Source organism: Chlamydotis macqueenii, chromosome 4, assembly GCF_036417535.1.
Source record: "Chlamydotis macqueenii isolate bChlMac1 chromosome 4, bChlMac1.mat, whole genome shotgun sequence".
Taxonomy (NCBI): Eukaryota; Metazoa; Chordata; class Aves; order Otidiformes; family Otididae; genus Chlamydotis; species Chlamydotis macqueenii.
In genome coordinates, this window is record NC_141559.1 from 45,413,106 (window position 1) to 45,438,779 (window position 25,674).

A 25,674-nucleotide genomic window follows, 5' to 3' on the forward strand; every position below is an offset into this window, starting at 1 on the left:
TTGCTCCCTCAAAATACTTGATTGCATTTGAAGTCTCCTTTTTTTTTCTTTTGAATTCCCTTTCCTTTGTAGGGCTTGAAAATGTACCTAATACTTGGTAAATTGAACATAACTCTTCTTGTCTTTTAAAGATGATAGTCTCAGCTCTTTGACCTAAAGATCCCATCTTCCATACTCCATGTAAAGTTTTTCCACATAATGTCCCTCAGTCCATTAATCTATCTACAAGATAAACATCTCCTTAAATGAAACATTTAGTAACATAGTTGGAGGAGTAAATTTTTATGTCTAGAACTTGCCTGAGCCCATTCTGACGCGTTCAGTGGTATGGTGAAATTCAGCAGACTTGTCTTCCACCAATCTGCATAAGAAGATTATTTTCTGCAGGAGCTCGTGCTGACATAAGTACAATTGTTTTCCTGTATTGGAATTCTGCTGCTAGCCCAGCTGAAGTTGTATGTATGAAGAGCTTTCAGCTATGTCCTGTGTATGAGTAGTACTTTCAGTCAAGCTCACAGAGCTTTGTTTGGATTGATTTAACTTCTGTGCAGAAGTGGTGAATCCTTTTTGTAGCTATTTGGACCGTGTTCTGCTGTTTGGATCACCACACTGTTGCAGGCTATGATCCACCTAGTCATCATTGTCCACCTTGGTTGCAGTTATTTGGCCACTAGAGCCTTCTATAGTGGTGGTAAAGCCACAATTATTACTGCAGGTCGATGGAGCAGGCATTGCATCCTTTGACAATTGACTTGAACTGGGGATGTTTGTATCACATGAAGACTGTTTGTAAGTGAACGCAGAGATTTGTAAAAACCGATAGCCATCCCTACTTGTCTGCTGTAAATAAATGCAACAAAGCTCATTTTGAACATTTTCTTAAATCACAGAATGGTTGACGTTGGAAGGTCCCTGTGGAGGTCATCTTGTACAGCCCACCCAGGAGTTAAGTTTTAACAATACCTTTGTAAATGTGTGCATTCTTGGTCTTAGCAGAATATGTAAATGGATCATAGAAAAATGGCTGGGCTCATGTGCTCTACATAACGTTCTGACATTGTCGTGAATCAAATATGGGCTAGATGGATAATTGGTCTGGCCCAGCAAAGCATTTATTGTGTTTTCTTGTTAAAGGCAGGTGTTGTCTCATTCTCAGCAGAGCTGGTAGCTTGAGGTTTGTTTTGAACTGTGAAGGCATAGTTTGCTATACAGTAATACAGTAATGTTATACTAAGCTTTGCTTTTTATTTTCCACAGTTTCCTTCAACTTTTTTGTTAAACAGTAATTATTAAGAAAGTTTTGAAAGCTTCTCCAAAAAGGGCGATGATAAGTAATACCTAGTTGTTCTATGCAAGTGCTTTGAAGACATTTTAAGACATGTTGTTTAACTTAATTAAAACACAAGTGTTAGCATATAGTCTATTTTGTCCAAATGTCTTTGTGGACGATGAAGGGAAAAAGAGTAGACAAGGCATTGCGCTGTAATATAGAAAGTGTTGAACCTGACTGCAGAAGAAAATGAAAGTGATGAAGAACAGCTTTAGCTAGTACAAATCAAGAACTATTCAAGTTTTCATTTGCTGTACCCTGCTTTTTTTTCTCCTAAGTGGATTCCTGGTATTAAAATCCCTTTCTTGTGTAGCACTGAAGCCTGTGAACATCTGCTTGGCTTTATTTTGGCTACATTCGTTTGTAACTCATGAACACAAGATATTGCTGTTAAAACATAAAGGCTAGCTATATTTTTAAGGTACATATGTGTATGTTATTTATGTGAACAAAAATGCATTATTCTGGTCTTTAACATTCTGTGATCTTGTTGTCTAATGAATTCCTGTTTTAAAGACAAAAATGTCACAGGTTAAACAAGTGGGACTTTTAGCTGCTGGATGTCAGCCATGGAACAAGGATGTATGTGCTGCTAGTGGGGACAGATTTGCCTACTGTGCTACTCTTGCTATTTATATTTATCAGGTAAGATTATTTTTATCTAACAGACTAGTTACATTTTTACAGTATTGTCTATCTCACTTTGAACCCTTTCAAAAAATGTTTCTACAATGCTTTGGGAAGTGTGATTGCTGCTGAGAAGATGTCTATGTAAAGCTCATCTTCCGTTCAAGATACCTATTCCAAATTATTTTTTCTCTTTGTTACAACCAGTGCAAAAGATTGACGTAAACTTCATATTTGAATCTGTATTTGTCAAGAATTTTTCTTAAGAGACAGGCACTCAACCCAGCAAACACTTGAGAAAGAAGTGCAGTGATAGAAGAGTGGCTTCTGAGAGGGAAACAAAGCAATTCTGTGGTTTCAATTGAAGCTGTAGTATAACTGTAATATTTTGAAGTAGTTCAACCCACTGTGCAGAGTTGTGGATTCAGTTGCCCACCTTTCTTTGGTTTGGAACAAGTTACTAATTTCTTCATTTCTGAACTGCTCAGCATTGTGGTCTTCTGAAGTTCACAGTTACTATACATTAACACATAACAAAAAATAGAAATGCTGTGATGTTAAATTTTCAGACTGAGAAATATATCAGGAAATGAAGGATGTGCTTATTTTAACTTCATGAGTTAATTTCAAACTCCTTTTCATATTCTATCTCATTTAACCCCTTGCAGATTACTAAATTATTGTTACCATGCCTATTAATAAAACACTTTAGGATTGAGTTTGAGTACAGTTATTAATGGAATATAATAGTTTATAAGTGAAAGGAGGATAGACTATGTTAATACTGGTTGCACTAATGGAATATTCAACAGCTTTTCTGTATAAGTCAAATCCATGAGAATTTAATTTATTGAGAAGCCAGGTACTGAAAATTGTTAAATCCACTATAAATTCATCTCTAAGTCTGATACTGTCATATGAACTATTTTCCAACTCAGCAGTGTTTTAAATGAGTTTACAAAACATGTATTTCTAAAATGAATTTCACTTTTTGTTTAGCTGGATCACCGATACAATGAATTCAAGCTCCAGGCAATTATGTCTGAGCATAAGAAGACAATCACAGCCATATCTTGGTGTCCCCACAATCCTGACATGTTTGCAAGTGCCAGTGCAGATAGTTTAGTGATTATTTGGAATGTGACTGAGCAGAAGGTTGTGGCCAAGCTGGACAATACAAAAGGTATTTCAGACATGGAGATCTATTTGATCCATACAGCTTTTTCATCCACTGGTATCAGAAATATTTGATAATAGAGTAAATTCTAAGCAGTTGGGAGGCCAGAGGTTTAGTGATTGCGAAACACAATATTCTTGTCAATTTGTTGCAGTTCACTTTAGGACATAATGATACTGTGTTTGAGTAAATTGCTCTGAAGCACCTAGAAATTGGTAAACAAAGGTTATTCTGTTTTCTAAAGTACTTGACCAACTCAAGAATTTACTTTGCCATTGATTTCTTGTTGAGCAGGAAAAAACCCTATGTTTTTTTTCCATCACTGTATAAAAGGGTAAATAATTGAATTCTAAACCTTGTGTATTTTCATGATAACTTTGCAGAAGTGAAAGCAAATAAAATATAGCCTTCAACAGATTCAAGTATAAATTATCAGTGAATTTGCAAAACAATTTTTGTTTAAATACCCTAATGCTTATCTACCTGCATCTTCTCTCAGAACTTGAAATTGCTCATTAGGAGATTGTAATAGAAGTTTAGGGGGTTAAAAGTCTGGGTTTGCTACCTTTCCCTGTCCAGTTCTGATTAATTCCCTTCTGTCAAAACCAGTACCCATACTTCTGTTCTTGCAGTCAATCTCTGTCAGGTGTTCTTTACTCCTACATTTGCATTCTTGAAAAATAGGTGCAACTGCAACCCAAGAACATTCAGTATCTCAGGATCTTCTAAGACATTTTGGGACTCCCTACTCTGTTCTTTCCAGAGCAATTAGGATACCTCTGACAATCTTGTACATCCTGCACATACTGCAAAAACAATAAGTAGGGAAAAAAAACCACAACAATTTGCTCTATTCTAAAAGGACTATTTATCATTTTATGCATTAATATAAAAACTGATAATTATTTTTCAGTGCATTCCTTGTTTAAAAAAGCTACTTCAGCCAATGACTATGTGTAAAAGAAGTGTTATCATTATTTTAAACTTTTTAAAAGCTAATTTAAAAGAATATGTTTAAACCTCCTATTAATGCTTTTACTGTCTTTGACACTGCCATATTAAAGTGTCTAATAACAGTTTTAAATTTTCAGCTTGAGGAGTTTGCCTTACTGTCATTTATTCCTTCAGAGACACACCATTAAATTATGAGGATAATGGGAGCTGGAGATGTTAAGGTCAAAATTCCTTACATTGGAATGCCTACAGTTAGGCAACTAAATTTAAACTGTCATATATCCAGAAGGAAGCTATCAAGAGTTCCCTTTGATTACAGAGTTAGCTTTTGAATTTTGTCACAAATGTCTACCTCTGTTATATTTATCTCTAAAATAAATTTAATTCTGTTTTGCAAAAAGAGACATCTTAAAGTTTTCAATATTTAGCTTAGTAGCAAATAGCTTACAGTAGAACATAATGGTGAATGGAATTGTGAATGAATGAAAGTATTGTTTACAGGATCAGGCTCTTTCATATCTGTGATTGCCTTTGGCACTAATGAAATCAAGTATAGGTATCATAAAATACAGCCCACACAATATTAAAAAAATTTGGGAAATAATTCTACTTCCTGCCTATGGAGATGTATAATTTACTTTTACACCGTAAGATGTTAACACAGTTGTCTAAATTTCAGTCTAATAATTTTTATGTAAAATAGTTATTTCTGCAGCTTTTCAAGACAATTGCTGATACTGGTTCAAGCAGTAATGCACTGAATTTCTTATCCTGGTTCTTATAAGGTTTACCTGTATGTTTCAGGAATTCCTGCGTCACTTAGCTGGTGCTGGAATGCAGGTGATGCAGTTGCATTTGTGTCTCACAGAGGTCCATTGTACATTTGGACTATCTCAGGACCGGATAGCGGGGTAACTGTACACAGAGAAGCACATAGTTTCTTGTCCGATATCAGTCTATTTAGATGGCATCCAAAGAAAAAAGGAAAAGTAGTATTTGGACATACTGATGGAAGCCTATCTATTTTTCAGCCAGGTAAAAACTGATACAGTAAAATGTTTATATATATCTTATTTTTGTCTCTGTATATGTGTGTAGTACTGCACTTTTTTCATTCAGGCTTTGTAATATATATAAACATATATAGAACTTGTTCTTAGTTCATAGTATTCCTACTTCCAAATCACAAAAAACATTTTCTTAGATAGATAGTACAGAGAAATCTCTGTGCTCTTTATCTAGCTTGTATCTTCTCCCTTTTGTGACCAAGATAACATTGCAATTTTCGACAAATGCGATAAACTGGGTTTTTTTTAGGGAATGGTCTTTTTAGCCATGATCTTCTACTGAACTATATTTCCCAGCAAGTTTGTTCTTCTGAATGGAGTGACTTGAATCTCTTAGTCTCTGACTTTGCCTATGTTCTAGTCTTCTGCTTCATGTTCTAGAGTCCTCTGCATTTTTATAGGTAGAGTCTAATGTCATGCTTCATATTTTCTTCATGGTTCTGTTCTGTCAAAGACTATATGGGAAAATATTTATCTCTTTAAGTTTGAAATCCACTGAGCACATTTGTACGTACTTCATAAATAGTCCAGTGCTTTGCTAATGAAGGTGTCTTGTTGATAAGTTCCTTTAAAGCTAGAATTTAGCTCTCTTTCATAAATAGTTTTCTACAAAGACAGGTATCTGTATTAGGTGGACTATTTCAATTTTTTTTCTGTCTACCTTTTTTTTTTCCTACAGTAAGATCTGATTTTCAATTTTGTGAGAAAAATTCTTAAAATAATGTGTTAATTTTACATAGTATTATGCAAAATTTATTCTCCTTCAGTTCACTCTACTAAGTTGTCACTCATGATGTCACAGAGAATAGATTCCATTGCTGACTGAATTAGTATTGGCATTGGGAAAGGAAAATCTATTTTAATATGATAACCTCTAAATATATATCAAACTGAGACTTTTCATAAAGCTTGTCTAGAATGATTTGAATATGAAAATAGAAAGAATAGGAAAAGGATTTTACATGTCAAAATTATGTTCTGCAAATGCAAATATAATATTGGCTAAAAAAGCTAGCAGCAGTGGCAGTTTTGTATGTACCACATATATGTTGCTATAAATTTTTTTTATTGAAAGTTATCCATTACTGTTGGGGAAAAATCTACTTAAATCAGCTTGAAATTGAGATTAGATTATCACAGAAATTTTACCTGTCTCTGTGTTTAGGATAGTTTTCATTATTATTGTAATATTTTACATATTCATTAGGATAATTTTAAAATAAAAATAAATGAACCATAAAATTAGTTTCCTGTTCTTAACTGATGTAAGATTCTTGGTTTCCAACGGAGAAATAAGGAGTTGAAAGTTTATACACAGTTGGGTGAAAATTTTTGTCAGAACTCTTTCACTGAAAATCTTGGATTTCAGTAGTACAGTTTACTTAATAAATTATTTAGAATAAATTTTAGAATAATTTATAGCTGTACTTTTTGGCTTTTAAAAATTAACTTTTCAAGTTTCTGTTCTTACACTGTTCAGAGTTTCACTTTCTCAAAATTATTCAAGAAAAGTAGTACACTTTCTGTTCGATCATATTAAGTGTTCTTTAAACCTAAACACACTTCTTTTAATGAAATGGATGTAAGAAACTTTTTAGTCAAATATGATTTTTATTCGATTTTATGTAACAAGAAACCCACCAATCTGTAGAGGTCTACTTACAAATTAACTGTCAGAACTGAGTAGCAAATTTTACGAGTTTGGATAAATTAGTACAACAAATTCAGATGCATTTAAGAACAACAGCCACTAATTGAAATGCCATGAAGCAGCCATTCAAAGCCCAGACTTGCATGCGATAAGAAATTTGAATATTTTAATTCAAAAGATTATATTCTTGTAATTAAGACAATGACATTGGAGCAATCGTAATGATTTTTGAAAGAATACAGAGTATAATAGTTTTCTTTTAACTTGCCTTCTTCACACTATTAGAAAAAGATGCAGAATTTGTTTAGCTAAAACCCTGCATGTGTTTTAAGAATAGAGCATGAAAATTTTGGTGAATAGATAAACTCATTAAAATATACTTCAAAATTGGGTAATATTGAAAAATAGATCATGTCACTATAATAAAATATAAGTACCATGATTCTGATTACACTTTCTTGAATGACTTAAATACGTGTCTTAACATTCAGATATAATTGAAAATAATAGGCTTATCCAAGTTATCTATTTTATCAACTGCAGGTTTCTAGTTTGCAATGTATAGTTGAAATTCATCTGACTTTTGTAATTGGTAGTTTTCAAAAAATTACAATGCTTAAAAGAAAGTTATATCAGTAGGATGAGTATAGGCTCTCTATTAAAAAAAAAAAAAAGAGAGGGAGTGAAGGGACACAAAGAATTGGTATTTTTCAATTAAGAGTAGAAAGTCAATATTCTTGGTTTGCGATCGAAGTTCATCTACTTTATGTCAGAATGTGTACCATGACTTGTTACTGGACCAGAACTTAGTTTGCAGCCAAGTTAAATCAATTTCAAAAAAAAAAAAAAAATGTTTCAGTCCCTTTGTAGGATAAGTGATAAGTAAAATATTATCCTACAAAATACTGTATTGAGAGAACCTGAACCTCCACAAGTTCCTGTTAACTGGTTGAAAGTTCAGTATGATTGACTGGTTGAAGGCTCTAGTCTTTCTATTTCTATGTGAGTCACTGCCACATAACTAGTAGGCAGCACAACTTTTTTTTTTTTTCATTATTATTATCAACTTATGTTTGGGGGTTTTTGTGACTGTACTTTCTTTTAATTAACTCCAGGCTATCCATTAATGTGGCAGAACATTTAATGTGAAGAAAAAGTATACAAGGATTTAAGATGAGTACTCTATTTTCAAAGAGTCACAGTCTGTGCAGTCACGCAGAGCCAAGTGTTCTGTACTGGCTTACATTTCATTTGTTCTCAAAAAAAGCATAGCTTATTTAAATGACCTGTGACTCAATTGCATGATTCACAGGGCTGATGTCTTCTTTTAATAGAAAATAAAATTTAACAGTTAGGGTTTCCATGAGCTTTGCTTCAGGACTCTTTTCTGAAGCACAGGTAAAACTGAATAGCTGCTAGATATCCATATTCCCTCCAGTTGATTGTGCTTTCTTGAGACTAGAGTGTTTGAACATGACTGGCTTTGATCGCTCGAGGACGTTTTGCGTTTAGTTCTTATAAAGCTAACTGAAACATGACAATTCTGCTTTGTTGTCAGTTCTTGGTTTTCATTTGAATGTTGATTTTCATTCAGAAAAAAAATCTGAACTGAAACTTTTCTTTAGTATAAAATTATGTTAATAAACCTGACAGCTGTTTCTGTTTTCTACTGTATTAAAAAGAAAGGTGGATCTGATGGAGCCAGAACTACTTTTAAGTCAAATATTGCAAGGCCAGCTTCATTAATTGAACTAGTGCAGACAGTAGAGCAGGCTACTAAAAATTTCAGAGTGAGACAAAAATTATATTTGCAAACCTTGTAACTATTGAAAGGATATACTTTATTTCATTTTGAAATAATCTGTTTTCTTGTGCTCTTAAAGGTTCTAAAAATCAGAAACATGTCCTAAGACCAGAGTCTCTTGAAGGAACAGATGAAGAGGATCCCATTACAGCACTGGAGTGGGACCCGTTGTCAACTGACTACCTTCTTGTAGCTAATTTGCATAATGGTATTCGACTAGTTGATTCTGAATCTCTGTCCTGTATCACAACTTTTAATTTTCCCAGTGCAGCGGCATCTGTTCAGTGTTTAGCCTGGGTTTCTAGTGCACCTGGAATGTTTATAACGGGAGGTAAGCCTTTTATTCCCTGATTTATACAAAGGTAGTAAATGTAGGACTTAGTCTTCAGAATTGATACTTCAAGTTTGATCTTTCTGTTTGTTAGCATTTTTACAAATAAAAGCATGTGTGCATTGTACAAAAAAAAAAATAAATAAAAGTGTAGAAAAGAACAGAAAACTACACTGAGGAGTTTTTACTTATTTTGTATTTGTTAGGTACAAAACCAAGTGACTTTAAACTATTTTTTTATACTAAATAGTATTCTCTTCCTGCACACTTCAGCAACAAATATGAGAGTAAATTCAGGAATAGGAATAGAAATGCATTGTACTACTGGATGCCACCTCTTGCTCCTCAGCTTTTCTTTCTCTATTTTCAGAAGCATTTTTTAAAACATGAATTTATTTCCTGCCTCTTTTCTGCACCATAGGCATTAGTGCTCAGGTTGAAGACCTAATGAATAAGGGAAGTGAGTCTGTGAGAATATTTTATAATGAGAGGGTCCACAGAGTTTACTTACTGAAGTTTAAATAACTAATGCTAATAATTATTGTTGTTAATAGTGCTACTATGACAGTGCCTGCTTATAAATTTTTTCATAGGATTCTGAGTTTAATTAATTGATGTATTTTTGCTTAAATCAGTTCTTAAACCACATACCTCTGTGTACAGTAAAAAGAGAATAATAAAAAAAATAAATGCTTTTGTGTGGTTTTTTTTTTTTTTTTTTTTTTTTTTTAAACCTCAGATTCTCAGGTTGGTGTGTTACGGATTTGGAATGTTTCACGTACAACACCTATAGATAATTTTAAATTGAAGAAAACTGGTTTCCATGGTTTGCATGTGTTAAGTTCTCCTCCAAAGAAAAAGTGTAAGTGTAATTTTATTGTTATTCATTGCAATAACTGACAGTTAGGAAAATCCTGTTTGAATCTTGTATCCAAGTCGATCTCTGCAAGTTTGTATCGGCTCTGTAGTCCTTAATTAATCAAAGTACCCTCTGGTGCCAGACTAGACAAATGTCAAAGGATCAAGTACTTTATATAAGGTCCTTCTTTAGTAGGCCAGGCTTCATACAGGAATTCTCAATTATTTTTGTTTGTTTGTTTGTTTTTAATCTCATTGGAATACCAAGCATTTTACTCTTTTTAGTTGTTACTTATTAAAATAAAAATTAATTTATTTGTTTATATCTTTTGCTTTATCAAGCATGTTCATCACAGTATCCTAATAAAAATCAGCATACATCCTCAACAAGTGAGGCTGTTCCTCCTCCAGCTTTAACCCAAAACCAAGCATTTTCTCTTCCTCCTGGTCATGCTGTCTGTTGCTTCATGGATGGTGGAGTCGGGCTTTATGACATGGGAGCCAAAAAGTGGGATTTCCTTAGAGATTTGGTACGTTTCTTCTCTGTCTTTATAATGAGAGTTTATTTGACTTATACATTTTTATCTAACAGCAAAAAAAAAAAAGAAAACAAAGTTTGCAGCACTGTAAAACAGTTTAAATCATTAATAAGTGTCTAAGTTTCTAGGAAACAAAATGACAGTTCTGAAGTTGAAAGTAATTATTTATTGCAAAAGACTCAATCCTGTTGAAAGTATTGTGGCAGTTTTCATCCAGAAATAAATATTTAAGGACTTGGGATTTTTTTTAACTGAAATTTTAATTTGATGGCCTTCTCAAAAAAAATTATCTGGAAGGTTTTCTATAATCCAGAATAAAAGCTCTAGTCAAATCAGAGAGAAAATATATTCAACTCAGATGGTGAAGTAATTCAGTTTAAAATAACAAATTCTGAATTACTAGATCTTCTTTGAAGCAGAAATTCAAACTGGGTTTATCACATATTAGGGGAGCCTCTTCTGCACTGGGCTTTTGGTTATTCATGAGGGCTTTTCTATTTTCCTCTTTTCCTGTTCCCTTTTCATTGCAAAAACTTGAATAATTTTCAGCTGTACTCCCACACATGTTTGAATAGAGGCTACTAGTTGGTGTTCTTTTTCCATTTTTAATGTTTTTGTCCTGTAAAGCAACTGAGGCTTAAAAAAATTCTTATGTATTATCTTTCTCATGTATGTCTCAAGTTAAGTTCTACAAATGCATGTCTTAGGAAACAACCAGTTGACATGTGAAATTTCTATTGGATTGAAGTCTAAATTTCAGTAGAGCATAGACTGTATTTAGAACATAGAAAACTCAATGGAATTCTAGAAAACTTGTAGAACATGATCAACATGCAAAGCTTTATTTTTTCAGTCAGATACTTTTTACCTAAAGGGCAAAATTATTTCTGTTTAAAAACATATATATATATATATGTATGTTTCTTGATTGTTTCTTTTAACTTAACTTTTTAAATTATATTTTTTAGCAACTCAGTTCCAATGGAAAATGCTAACATGCCCTTGGCGTTGTTGCATCACCCTGGTATTTCAGGGCAGAATTTTTTCTGTCTTTAATAATGATCTATGAAAGAGAGAAGTGTTATAGTCCAAGCTATTTTATGCTTTTTATTTTTGACTGATGAGCCAAGCTTTTTGGAACTCATAATTGACCTGACAGGTTATAATACAGTGTACTTTAGAGTTTGATCTAGAGTTGGACTTCTGAAAAAAATCAAATGTAATAAAAATGGATTAAATATTTGTTTCATTTAAGGGACATGTTGAGACCATCTTTGATTGCAAATTCAAACCTGATAACCCTGATCTTCTTGCTACAGCTTCATTTGATGGCACAATAAAAGTTTGGGACATAAATACTTTAACAGCAGTTTACACATCTCCTGGTAATGAGGGGGTTATTTATTCCCTTTCTTGGGCTCCAGGTAAGAATATTTTGCTTTAGGTCTAAATGTTCTTTGAATTAGCATTGACTAGCAGCAGTTTGTGTTGTAAAAGTATTAATTTTGGATAGACGGATATCTTACAAATTTAAACGTAACTGAACTATTATCTGTCCAACCTGTAGAATTCAATGCTTCGGAGCTTGTTGAGGTTTATCCTTATGAGCAATGCTTGCAGTATTTCATACTGAGTCAGAATGGAGGGAGGAAAATCTCCAGAGCCTTTCTAGCATTATATTATGCAAACGAGGAAAGCATGGGAGGCAGCTGGTTAAAGGAATTCAGATTGTATTTTATGCTGAAAAAGCGGAAATTAAGTGTTTAGTTATTTCTCTTGCATTTTTTTTTTTTTGTGTAGGATTCTAATCATTCTAAACAAAAGCTTTGTTTTTACTTTATTAGAATAGAGAGGACCTTTTCTGCAAAGCATCTACTTTTTCTTAGTGAAGTCACTGAAGTCAGTAGGAAACTTCCTTCTTAAAACTGTTCTGCAACCCACTTAGGTGAACCTGGGAGTACATTTCTGATAGTCACTAATGTCAATAGTTGATGATAGATAGGCTTTCTTGTTGTATTTTAGTTCATTGTACAGCAGATGCATTTTTTAAAAAAGTCTAAATAATTCAGCTCACTGCCTCTCTCCTATGTTTTTAAACTCTAAGAAATAATAGCTGACAAGAAAATGTATTGTGATGGGAAGTCTAATATAGTTTGCATATGTCAAATGAATTTTCCTTTTTTTCATTTCAGAAAGTCTCTTGCACCTTATTCCTCTTCACAGATAACTTGTCTTGCTATATGGAAATTCTGGCAATATGAAATACGGTGTTTTCTTTTGTGTTATTTAGTTTTGAAATTTAAATTCAGTTTGTGGTAGTATCTCACATGGAGAGAACAGTTCGTTCACTGGAGGGAGTGCTTTTCAAGTCTTGTATTCTGATTTCATTATTTTTTTTTAAAGAAGTAAATTTAAGCTAATTGGAAGCATGTGCTTCAACTTCAGTTTCTTACCATCCTGTCCAAAAGTTCCTGTCCATCCCACACAGAACTTTGCCTGCTTCTTTCCTCTCCACCTTGTAGTATCATTTATTTTCATTCCTAATATATAATCTAATGCATGCCACCAATTTATATGTTTCTATTCAAAAGACCTTTGAACATAGTGATTATTCTTTTATTTTGTTTTTTTCCCCTATCATTCTCCTACCTGAATCTCTTTCCATCTTAGGTATGTACCTGTCTAGACTCCTCCTGCACAGATTGCTTTTTTCGCCTCTGAAGTGTGGTATAAAATAACAATTAAAACTTATAAATATGCCATCTAGCTATTTAGGAAAAGTCTAGCTATATTGGGATAGAGGGTCAATGTGGTGAGGAGAATTTGGTGGCTTTTGAGTTAGTCCTGAATTCAGTTTTTCAGGTTCTCACTATGGAGTCACACATTCAGATCCTCCACCCTGTAGAGTGTGGTTACAGATTCAGCTACATTTTTGATGGTCTTAGGTGCTGCAGTGGGTCAAGGTTAAGAAGACAAAGTACTCTTACATGTTTTGTTGCACTCTTCCTGACTTGCCTTAGTACATGGGGAACTTTAAAAGAAAATATTCTAGTTACTACAGTACAAGCTTGAAACATTGAGATTGTATCTGTTTTTCAGTTTGAGCCATGCATCATGGGCATTATTTTCTTGTCGCCTTAACTGCAAGACTTTCAGCAGGCATTTAAAATACTTTTTGCAACTATACAACTTTTATTTTGCCCTTAGGAATGTAGAAAAGCAGATCGCACTTTTGTTGAAATTGGTGCTTGTGACTTACTATCAAATACGGGACTTAAACTATGAAAAACTCCTGTTTATGTCTTCAGTTTTCATTGCATTTCTTGAGTTTAAAGTCAGACAATATTGTGGTCTCATATTTATTGTGAAGTCTTACAAATATCTTTCTTTAAAGGAGATCTGAACTGCATAGCAGGTGCAACATCCAGAAATGGTGGCTTCATCTGGGATGTCCCAAAAGGCAAAATGATAACCAGATTCAGTGAGGTAAGATGAGATTTCATCTTTTTTTTTTGTCTGTATGAAATGTAAGTTAGTCATTCCCTCTAGTGCCAATAAATAAAGATGGGTCTAAGTTCATATGTTTTTCAAAGGTGCTATAATATAAAAATCTATAGAAAGAATTATGTAGGTGCCAGTTTATCCCTGAGGGAGAAGTATTTTTACTTCCTCAGAATGGGTTTGTGACCTAAGAATGACAAAGCATCAAATGGTCTCCATCATCTTAAAATTGATCCTGTAGTGATAGATGTTCCTTTAAACATGTAAATGAATATGGCCATATAGTCTTTAAACTGGGTATCAAAATCTTAAATTATGTTCTGTATTTTCAAATGTAAGGCCCAGAAAAAATTTTCAGTCCCTGAATTCTAGATCAATAAAGCTTATTTTGCTGCACACTAAACATTATGCCTTATTTAGAATCTTGCCTTGTATTACCTGAAATCTATGCAGGAGTCTGCAAGTCCTGAAACAGTAGCATAATTGTTATTGACAGAAGGAGCTATTTAATGCTGTGTTTTCTATACTATTTTGTGTATTCCTAGTATAGAGCTGTAATCTTCAGATTATACAGACATACTTAACTGTGGCATCTGCATCAGAGGACAAAGAATGCTCTTTAAGAACAGAGGTGGGAGAGGGAGTGAGCAGAAGAAAATATACATACATACATACATATATTCAGGAGCTCCTGAGTTCTAACACTTAGAAGATTTGCACTTGTGCTACTAAACATTTTTCTCAAACACTCATTCTGATACACATCCCATTTAAGTTTTCACGTACCACAATTATTCATGCCCACTAACTTCATTATTTCAACAAGTAGCTAACCTTTATTCAGCCATCGGGTGCATATGGTTATGGGTTGCTCATTCTTCAACTGAACCCAGTTTTGTCTCTTGACATAGTCTCTGGAGACTATGGCAGTTTTACTATCTCTTCTCAGTCCTGACTTTTTTAGACTTGGATTCTCAAATATCTCAGCTATATTGGAAACTCATTACAATGTGGTTTTGTACAGTATAGTATACTGGGAGAAAAGGGCTGAAGCCCATAGGAGAATAAAATAAAAAAGATGAGTCAATAGATGAGAGAAAAAAGGGGTGAATTATTTCTTATTGATAGGTATTTTGCATTTTTTGAAGCATGGAAAGAATGGAATCTTCTGCATTGCCTGGAGTCATAAAGATTCCAAAAGAATAGCAACCTGCAGCAGTGATGGATTTTGGTGAGTGTTATTGGAAGAAAAAAAAAGTTGCTAAATGCACTTTGCAAGTCAGTAAACTTAGACAGTACTGTTAGTGATTAATTTTAAAACTGTTCTTGCTGGCCAGACTTGGATTATCTTAATCTGTTGTACTTTTTAGGATGTATTTTTCATTATTTGAAGAGAGAAAAAACAATTGAAATATTTGCAAAAGGAATGGCATCTAAGACACTCTGATAGTGAAACTGAATATTGAATTTTATTTAGCCAAGAATATTCTTCTAGATTTCTTATCTGTAGATATGGAGGAAACTTTTCAAAAGCTATCCCACTTTACTTGTCTTCATTTAAAAAAATATTTAAAGTTTGTTATTTCAAGGTCTAGGAATCACTGTTTTAGAACAAACTAATTGCAATTGTACCATCACAGGAGTACAATAGTCTATTTGTAAAAACTTGCAAATGCCCATTGAGAACAATTTTTCATATATTATGTTTCAGTACATTTTTAAATCCTTGTTATTTCAGCTCAAATACAACAAGAGCATGAATTTTAGAAAACAATTTTTTTTTTTTTTTTTTTTTTTTAAATCCCTAAACATCTTAAAGTCATAGCTACAACTTAGATTTTGAGCTGTGAGGATCCTTTCAGAGAGGGAGGTACCCCAGTGGACATTTTCACAGCCCCTCTGAGGGAACATGTGCTCTGAAAGTCCAATTAAATGTTTTGTTGGGAAATACATAGTTAGCCTTGTAGTTCAGGGGCTGTAGGAATAAAGATTTCTCATATTCTTTCTGTATACTTTTTTTTTTTGCTATCTGGCTTATTTGCACAGAATCAAACTTGACTTTTGGATAGCCTACTCAGAATGCTTTTTTTCCTCATAATATTACATTGTAATTGGTTTCAGTATTATTCGAACCATCGACGGCAAGGTTCTTCACAAGTACAAACATCCAGCTGCAGTGTTTGGCTGTGATTGGAGTCAAAACAACAAGTAAGTAAAAATTAACCCAAAGAATTGATAATATTTATCAAGATGTTTATTATTAATAATTATTAAATTGATTACCAGTAAAAGAACACAAAGTTATTGAGAATGTTATATTTACTGTGATATAAGAGCATTGAAATTGTTTCTATTCCACAGTAGAATATGTCTGTAGCTGCTTTATATTTTCAGTAGTGTATTTCATGGCCCAGAATGTTAATGTGTTGAGTAGGACAAAGACTACTTAACTTTTAAAAGAAAATCCTTTTGTATTGATGGGAGAAAAACCAAATTCTCTGGCTGAGTATATAATGGGGGGGGGGGGGCGGTGGAGGACAGATGTTCAATACCAGGAAAAGGGGATTTAGATTGATTTCCTTTTAATGACTGATAATGACTGAGATGTGTGTTAATTTTGCAGATAATTCCTAGTAACAACATGAGAGCTTTTTGTCAAAAAACAATTAACAGTAATACAATCTACTAACAGTTGTGTTCCGTGCTTGGTCAGACTGTAGTGCAAATACTATTCCCTAATGCAACTAATGGATCTTTTCCAGTTTTTTTTCTGATTTAGTATTGTCTTATCAATAATTACATCATAAAGAGACAAAGGAGAAGCAAAAAGAAGTTATTTTAAAAAGTAAATTGCAAAATATGCATCATATTTATTTTTAAACTAAAAAAAAAATATAAATACTTTTGATGATCCCAGTGACTGAGGATTTTGCTATTTTCCTTTTGCAGAGATATGATAGCTACTGGTTGTGAGGATAAAAATGTTCGTGTTTATTACTTGGCAACCAGCTCAGATCAGCCCCTGAAAGTTTTTACAGGGCATACTGCAAAGGTGTTTCATGTACGGTGGTCTCCCCTGAGAGAAGGAATCCTCTGCAGTGGCTCTGATGATGGGTGTGTATTTCTAAACTATTAGAAAACTTAGAACCTCAAGCAGGGACTAATAGAAAAACATAAGATCTTCAGTTGTACTGAAGATCAGTTAGCACCTTCAAAAACTCTGAATAATATAATATAAATCTCTGCTTTGTTCAGATTCAGACTGTAGCTTTGCTGTTAGCTTAATATAGTATTTGGACAGCAGGATAATTATCTGAAATTGTCAGAACTGCTGTAGCAATGCACCTTTCCAAATGCTTTATCAAAAGTAGAGTCAGTGACTGATACCTGTTCCTCCCAGTAATGATACAAGGAGGATACCACACGCTTACATTATATCTAAAGATATGAGTGCAAGACCTGCTCTTATTTGATGTCTTTCAAAAGTATGATTAAGTAGAATCTGTGGAGATTTTTAATGAGTGCTAAGTACTTCTGTTTTGTTGGCTTCTATGACTTTTTTTCAGGGACAGTGCATCAGTCTATGGTGAGCAGGAGGAAGGATTTTTTTGTGATCCTAAGCTACTTCCCTGCAGAGTATACAAAACATTTCTGTAAAGGATCACAAGTTTAGTATTGTCTCTTATTGCTTTCCCCAATATCATTCATTAGATGTCTATGCTTGTCTATGTTAGTTCATAGTGTAATGGTTCATGAAACAAAAAAAAAATTGACAAGATTTTTACATGTAAATCTCTTATTTCACATGAGCAAGAAGCAGTGAATCAAAAATTTTGTCATAGTGTAATTATGAGGTATTCTGATTTTATTACCAATCATGGCTATGTAATAAGCCTTGATTACAGAGGGATTTCCAGAATGCAGTCACACTTTTACTTTTAGGGAAGGAGATAGTTGAATAATTTAGTCCCAGGTAACACAGAAAGTAAGCAGTCTTTTGAGTTTATTGTACTTGCTAACAGTCCTGTTCATAGTCAAATTCAGAGCTATTTCAGGTGATCTGTTTAGCTCCTAGGCTTAGACAGTACTTAAGAACAGTATGCAAGGGTTATACATGAGCAGGTATTGCTGTAGGACAATATATATCTAAATATATAAAATGTCCTTTTAACTTGTGTGTTCTGCTTTGTGATGCAAGGCCCATCAAATGGCCCCTTTGCAGCAGTGGAGAAACTGTAATAGGTGCCTTTGCTGCCATGAGTGAGCTTTGGTAACATATTTGATAATATAATAAAATTTCACCAGAATTAACAATAATCTTTTCAAGAAACTGAACTTTTAACTTCCTAATTCTGTAGTCTGCTCAATTAGCTGTACTCAGTGACAGCAGCTACTGAAAATAAAAGGAAATGTTGGAAACTTACTTGCTTAAAAGGGAACTAAAAAAATAGTGAGAAAACTGATATGAATTGTTCCTCATTATTTGTGCAATTGTGGTGGGAGTTTCACAATTTAAGATAGCGTGGTGTCCACTTCTGCCACGTGACATGTGCCATGCTCAAAGGTGAGAAAATAATAGAATAGAATGCTTCAGTTGGAAGGGGCCTACAACAATCATCTAGTCTGCCTGACCACTTCAGGTCTGACCAACAGTTAAAGCATATTAATAAGGGTGTTGTCCAAATGCCTCTTAAACACCTCCAAACCAGTCACCAGCCAGATGTAGCCCCTTTCACTACAACCCTTTGAGCCCTGCCCTTCAGCCAAGTCTTCACCCAGTGCACTGTGAACCTACTCATCTCACAGTTGGAAAACTTGTCCAGAAGGATGCTGTGAGGGACAGTATCAGAAGCCTCACTAAAATCCAGAAAAACTACATCTACCACCTTCCCTTCATCTGCTATGTGGGTGACCTTCTCATAGAAGGATTTCACATTAGTTAAACAGGACTTTCCCTGTGTGAACCCACGTTTCCTCTGCTTGATGATTGCATTATTCTTTAAATGCCTTTCAATTGTACCCACTATGATCTTCTCCATAATTTTTTTCCAGGAACTGAGGTGAGACTAACAGATCTGTAGTTTCCTGGGTCTGTTAGAGGGCTGTTTAAGCCAAAGGAAAGATAGATCTTACAGTTTTGCTTTGGTTTCCTTTCAGGTTTTTTTTCCCCTTGAGAGTCCTAACAGACAAATTTATTACACATGCAGGCATACGGGGAAACTTCTTTTCTTTCACTGACATGTAAGATAATGGTGCATGTGAGATTTTGAAAGACTATGTGGTGGATGGAATAGTGTCTCAGTGTGGTGAACTGTCTTTGGTTTATTTTGTACCCCATCCTAAACATAAAGGGCATTGGCTCCAACCCCTCCTATTAAAAATTCTGTAAACATATTGCAAATAAATATTCTGATAAATTTGAATATTGCTGAAGTAGAGAGATAATCATATTTCAGTAGGTGATTTGATGGTCTCTTTTCACCCTGTTTTCAGTACTGTTCGAATATGGGATTATACACAGGATGCTTGTATAAATATTCTTAGTGGACATACAGCTCCAGTACGGGGACTGATGTGGAATCCTGAAATTCCGTATCTTCTAATATCTGGCAGTTGGGACTATACGATTCGAGTCTGGGACACAAGAGATGGAACATGTTTAGACACAGTTTATGATCATGGTGCAGATGTATATGGTAATATTTTAAAATTTTATTTTATTTCTGTATTGAAATAGATTTTAAAATATTTTTAAATTTATAAAATAATGTAATAAAATGGGTTGTTAGAGAAACTTAACTACATTTTTAAATGCCCTCTCTACTAGGATTAACATGTCATCCTAGTCGTCCGTTTACTATGGCATCTTGCTCTCGTGACTCCACTGTGAGACTCTGGTCATTGACACCTCTTATAAGTCCTCTACAAATAAGTATCTTAGCAGATAGATGTTGGGATGAGATTATTGGTAATACAGGTAAGTAAATTTGTATATACCGTTGTTTTAATTTTCTGTATGTTACTATACTTTAATTTTCATGTATAAATCTTTGTATGTGTTAGATCGTGCTGTGGAATCTGGTGCTCCTCCTTTGCTGTGTGGTAAAGTTTCCAGGGATATTAAACAAGAAGTGGAAAAATTGACAGGAAATCCTCGAGGAAAAAAACTAAGGTGGTTTTCAGAATGTTTTTCAGTAAGTATTCTGCAAACTTAAGGATGTTGTCAGTGCACATGACTTCCTTTTCTGAAGTCAGTCTCCAAAACTGAAATTTCTTTCTTCTCTACCATTTTTTTTCCCCTCTCTTTCTTAAAGGGAGCTCAGAATATATGCAGAAATAAATTATATTTCTTAACAGTTCTGCATCTAAAAATGTCCATGACTGAGTTGTATGTCAGTTATGAATACTAGTTTTTCACAAAGTAAAAATAGATGGGACAATTTAATTTTCCATAGTAAAAGTTGGATTTGACAAGAAATTTGTATTGAAGAAAATGAAAATATGTGTTTTATCAAACTACATTGTTTTAAATTTTAATCCATCAAAGGGACACCCTCATTACAGATAAGGTTTTAACTGCCCAAATGTCTGTGCCAAAACTGCTGTATTACCTTCTAGGAACTGTAGATCTGGATCACCGAGGTCACAGTATCCACCTGTTGCCTTTGCTCTATTGCACAGTAATATTTCCTGTAAATTACTGCAGCCTCTCTAAGCAGTTGAGGTCAAAATATAAACTACTGGGACCCTGTGACTGCTTACCTGCATAGGAGCTGAACTTGAGGTAGAACAAGGACAAAAATGACCTAGAACTACAGCTTGTGTCGAACACTGTTGTAATTCAAGTCAATACACTGATCTAGAAAGACGTAGTTAATCCAAAATATTTGTTTTGATTTCTAGCTGAATTTAAGTGTATGAGTTAGAAATGCTGAAACAATATTCCCCAATTAAAAATCTTGACATTTCCCATTTTATTTAAAATATATTTTTATGGAATTCTTTGTTTTACAGAAGTTACATGTTTTGATGTCCCATGTTGATTTGAGAGTAAAATTGCTATAAGAATATTAGAATTTCCCAAGAACAAAAACTTTTTGATCAGCTGTGTTCAGTGCTTTTCAAGTTCAGAAAATAAAGTGTTGTGCTTAAACTGTGGGGAATCAAGTAGGAGCTTTAAGGGGACTGTAAAAAGAGAGAACAGTTTGAATGTTTAACCATAGTTCTAATTCAACAGAAGGATTGGTTCAAATGTTAGACTAGACCAATAAAAATGCATAAAACTTAGGTTTTTTAAAAATTTGCCTTGATAGCCTGCAAGATTTTGTGTATATACAGTTAGACTGTATGTGCCTGTTTTAAGATTTAATATTAAGATAGTAAACTAGATTATGGCAGTCAAGCCTTGAATTTTTTCTTATCTGGCTGACGCCTTTGCTTTACAGAAGATGGTAAACAAGTATTAGTGCAGCTCCTCCATCCCAGCAGCTAAATGTTTAGTAGCCAGCAGATAGCTAGTATTCCTTTCGGACCAAATGGGAAAACTCTAATGGTGAGCCCTCAACTATGTCCACATATAACCAAATACTTACTTTCATGGATCTTGCTGCATCTTCACAGCCTTCAAGAAGACTGAAGAAGTTGTAGTATCTTGAACTAATTCATATCTTCATAGTAAAGCTTCTAATACTGAAATGGTCTGAAATTGCATTTCTTGTAATTGATGGCCAGATGTTTTCCAATATCTTTATAAGTTCAAGTTTCTGTCTTGAGCTTTACTGTAATACAACTCTTTTTTTTTTTTCTCTAACAATTTTAGCCTCCAGGAGGCAGCAAAAATTTATGGGATTTAGTTGCTGTAATAAAAGGACAGGATGACAGTTTGCTTCCACAAAACTACTGCAAAGGAATTATGCATATGAAACATCTCATTAGATTTAGAATGGTAAGTGAAGCATAAACAGTATGTGAAAATGATTGTCAGTCCATATAGTATTTCAGTCTTTAAAAAATAACATTTAATACTTTACAAAAGGATCACAATTTATTTAATGTCCAGAGATATTTGTACAATAGCAGTTCTCTGTAGAATACTAGTCTGTTAGAACAACAGCACCTAGCTAAGTCTGTGTGACTTCATGCATACTCAGTGTTAAAATGCTAGGTTACAGTTTTAACTAGAAAAGCAGTTTTCAAAATAACAAAAAGAAATTGCACAGCAAACATCACTACAGCTTGAGCTATGAAGCAAGTTTGTCATCCCTGTTATATATTCTGTACTTTTCTAGTCAGCAAAGTCAGATTATTTGGTTGTATAAACACGAAGTTTGTAGTTATGTTCAGTTGCAGGGACAGGGGAATTAATTCCTGAAAATGGAGGAGAGTCAACAGAAATATGCTCTGTAGCTGTCTGGAAGAAGGAGTGGGAAAACAAGAACCTGTCATTAATAAAGATATGCAGCTGAAGAGTGACTCGGATGTGAATGTGAAATTCAAGTACTGGCCCACAAATTTATTAGTAGCTGCATATATGAATATGAAACCAGACATACAATTTGTGCAAATATGGAGATACATAGTTCCGTCAGAGACTTAGGGATACTAAAGAATCCCCTAGTCTAACGACTGGGTTGGAAATAGAGGAAAGATGCCTATCAGTATGGATCAAGAGATGCCTTATTTCCCACCTGCCACCCCCAGGGCTAAATACCTGCCAGGTATCACCTGGTTTGTTGTTGCAGGCTGTCTCTTTTGCAAAATCACAAACTCCTAAAGAGTGTCCTACATACCTTATTACTCTTAAGTAATGGATTTTTTTTTTTTATTGTAATAACAATAATAGCAGCTCCTCTGCTAATACAAGGAAGCTCAGGGGGAGGTGTCTCTGTGTCTGTCCAAAACCCAGTTTTCTCAGCCAGTTAGCCCGAGAAGAAGAAATTCATTCTTGACTCATGCAGTGCAAGCAGTCTGTTTATCCCTGCAACATGATTTCATGCATTTATGACTCAGGTGACCTAGAGTAGCTACAGTAATCACTGATCATTGTGTGGATCTGGATTAAATGTTCACATTAATTAAAAGCATTTTGTCCCCTTTTTGCTGACTCAGAATCTTGTTTGACAGCTTTAAGAGAAAGTAGGGGTAGGGTGATGTTGGCTGCTTCTGTATGGCTGCTAATACCATTTTTTTCTTTGGGATGTGGATAGTGGTATTGCAGCACCTAGGCATTTCAGAATGAAGTAGGAACCTAGAGCAAGTATATTTTTTTTGTTTCTAGCAAACAGAGAGGATACATTGGAGACTTCAGCATGAAAATTACAAAAAAAAAAAAAAAAGATAGAGGTGCCAAGTAGAACAGTAACATTGTTTTTTAAAAAAACAGATCCTCTGCCTTTCTCAGCAGCTGCAATTGGTCTACATTGCAGTTTTCTTAGGTGAAGAATGTTCAAAGTTTGTTCTCCATCCTCCATATATGGTATTGCAAAGCAACGAATAGCCAAATGCTATCTCATGTGCATTGACAATAGAGAGTTAAACTGAGAATTATTGACATGTGAAGTGAAGCTCCTTTTGCCTTTTTTTTTTTATGTTAAATGTGATCCTGTTGCAGCTTGTCTCTCAAACTCTGCCAGATGGAGAAACTTAGTCTTATTACTTTCAGCTACTAAGCATTGCAGTGGTAATATAAATCATTTATTGGTCATGTGGTTAATGGAGTATGACAGATCAAGACACAAGTTGAGCCTATTGTATTTATTCTTTCTTTATTTGGACAGCATTGTAATTGTAATAAGTACAATTTCCAACTCTGTATGGTTTATTTTCACAAATATTTTTCTGACACTTCAAAAATATCAAGATTTGTATGATGGACATCTGGGTGAATTACTATTACATATGAGAAAGTTGTTAAGAATAAAAAAAAAATGTATTAAAGAGGTTAAAAGAAGATAATAGAGGAAAATATGTGTTTGCTACAAAACACTTAACACAATTACTTTAGCAATATATATAGTTCTTTAATCTCATTTTAAATTCTTCTAATTATTTCACTGTAATCTCACTGTAATCTCTTCCAATTAGCCTTTTCTGAAAAGGATTTTTTCTTAAATTATAGCCTTTATATTCTGTTGTAATGTTTGACTGTAGTTCATTCTTAAGAAACTTGTTTTCATCACAGAAAACAGTACTTCTAAAAAAAAATTTAACTTTTCTTTTTTTTTTTTTTTCCCCCCCATCTCAGTCCAAGGCACAAGAACTGACAACAGTAAAAATGTCCAAGTTTGGAGGTGGTATTGGTGCACCAAGCAAAGAGGAGAGGCTTAAAGAAGCTGCAGAAATACATTTAAGATTAGGACAAATTCAACGATATTGTGAACTAATGGTAGAACTTGGAGAGGTAAAATATCAGAACATAACTGAAGAACAATAAAATATGAAGGTTTCTGAAATCAGTTACCCTAGCAAAGATGACGTAGCAACAAAATATGTCATAAGTCCCAAAAAGAGTAATCTTGCTCCAAATATGTTATTTTAAACATATTCAGTCCAATGCATAGCTCATTCCTTATTTAACCTCTTGGCAAATTTATTTTTAATGGAATAAACATGAAAATAGTTAAAAATACAGCTGTTTCTCAAAATAAAATGATCAGGTTAAACATATTTCTGGTTTCTTCTAGTGGGACAAAGCTCTCTCAGTTGCACCTGGTGTTTCAATGAAATATTGGAGGAAGTTAATGCAAAGGTAAGGTAGTAAAAATATGATGCTGGCTTGTAGGTTCTGTCCATAAAAGGACACAGACAAGTAGGAAGGATGGATACTAATATCAGTTGTACTTGGCTTTTGTTACAGCATTCCAGTGATGTTACTTTTTATTCAGTAAGCTTGGGGGTGCAACTGTCAGGGTTTTCAATAATGATTTTCTGTACAGCAATCAAGTTAAAGGGTTGAGCATAAATTGCAAGTTTAACTAGAAATTCTTTAGTGCAGTATGCACAGTTTGCAAGTCTTCTGAGGTCTGGAAAGGCAATGGGTTGCAGTGAGCTTTACATGCTTTCATCTAACACCTGTACCATAGAGATGAGTTTAATTATCAGTTATATATGTAGATCTTTCTTGTTTATTTGTTCATGTGTTTAATTAGGAGAGCTGATCAGTTAATTCAGGAAGAAAATGATGATGTCATCCCATACTGTATAGCTATCGGAGATGTGAAGAAACTAGTTTCTTTCCTTACTTCAAGAGGCCAGCTTAAAGAGGCTCTCCTTGTTGCACAGGTATTATCATGTATAACAGTGTGGAAGATGTATTTAGCTATTTGTTTCGAACTCTGAAGATGAAAAGCATATTTAAAAGGCTCATTCTGTTCCCTTTTGCAAAATCGCTAAGCCATGATACCTTGCTTTTTACTTTCATATTCTGTTGTCCAGTTTTTACACAGTGTGCTGGTTTTGTATAGAGGGGGGCTACAATGGCAGCTTCTCTGAGAAGCTGCTAGAAGTTTCCCAGTTGTCCTGTGGGCCTGGCTGGGTCTAGGGCGGACCTGCTGCTGGCAAGGGCCAAGCTCATTGGTGACAGTGATAATGCCTCTGTGATAACATATTTAAGAAGGGAAAAAAAAAAAAAATAAAAGAAGTGAAGAAGCAGAAGCGTTGACAGAAATGGGGAGGCGTGAGCCTTGTGGGCCTTGCAGGCCTCACCTTCTGGCCTCCTGTTGGGTGGCTGTCTGGGCCCAACTCAGCCCAGCCTGGCTGCAAGAAGTGAAGAGAGGAGATGTGAAGAGAACCTGAGAGGCGTCTGCCTGCCTGTTGTGAAGAATTTCTTGTGAGAGG

General features: G+C 34.3%; 1 protein-coding gene across 2 annotated transcripts in view; it reads left to right on the plus strand.

Annotated features, from left to right (window-relative positions):
- Window positions 1–25,674, plus strand: part of WDR17 (WD repeat domain 17) — a 50,096-nt gene that overhangs the window by 7,247 nt on the left and 17,175 nt on the right. For both annotated transcript variants that reach the window (XM_010123735.2, XM_086746468.1), the window contains exons 2-19: window positions 1,847–1,975; window positions 2,957–3,140; window positions 4,893–5,123; window positions 8,690–8,941; window positions 9,681–9,803; window positions 10,142–10,329; window positions 11,594–11,762; window positions 13,733–13,824; window positions 14,988–15,070; window positions 15,961–16,047; window positions 16,789–16,953; window positions 19,333–19,535; window positions 19,667–19,816; window positions 19,903–20,033; window positions 21,659–21,784; window positions 24,083–24,238; window positions 24,522–24,586; window positions 24,987–25,119. In XM_010123735.2, the coding sequence (XP_010122037.1) occupies window positions 1,847–1,975; window positions 2,957–3,140; window positions 4,893–5,123; window positions 8,690–8,941; window positions 9,681–9,803; window positions 10,142–10,329; window positions 11,594–11,762; window positions 13,733–13,824; window positions 14,988–15,070; window positions 15,961–16,047; window positions 16,789–16,953; window positions 19,333–19,535; window positions 19,667–19,816; window positions 19,903–20,033; window positions 21,659–21,784; window positions 24,083–24,238; window positions 24,522–24,586; window positions 24,987–25,119 (2,667 nt within the window). The remainder of the gene's footprint in view (window positions 1–1,846; window positions 1,976–2,956; window positions 3,141–4,892; window positions 5,124–8,689; window positions 8,942–9,680; window positions 9,804–10,141; window positions 10,330–11,593; window positions 11,763–13,732; window positions 13,825–14,987; window positions 15,071–15,960; window positions 16,048–16,788; window positions 16,954–19,332; window positions 19,536–19,666; window positions 19,817–19,902; window positions 20,034–21,658; window positions 21,785–24,082; window positions 24,239–24,521; window positions 24,587–24,986; window positions 25,120–25,674) is intronic.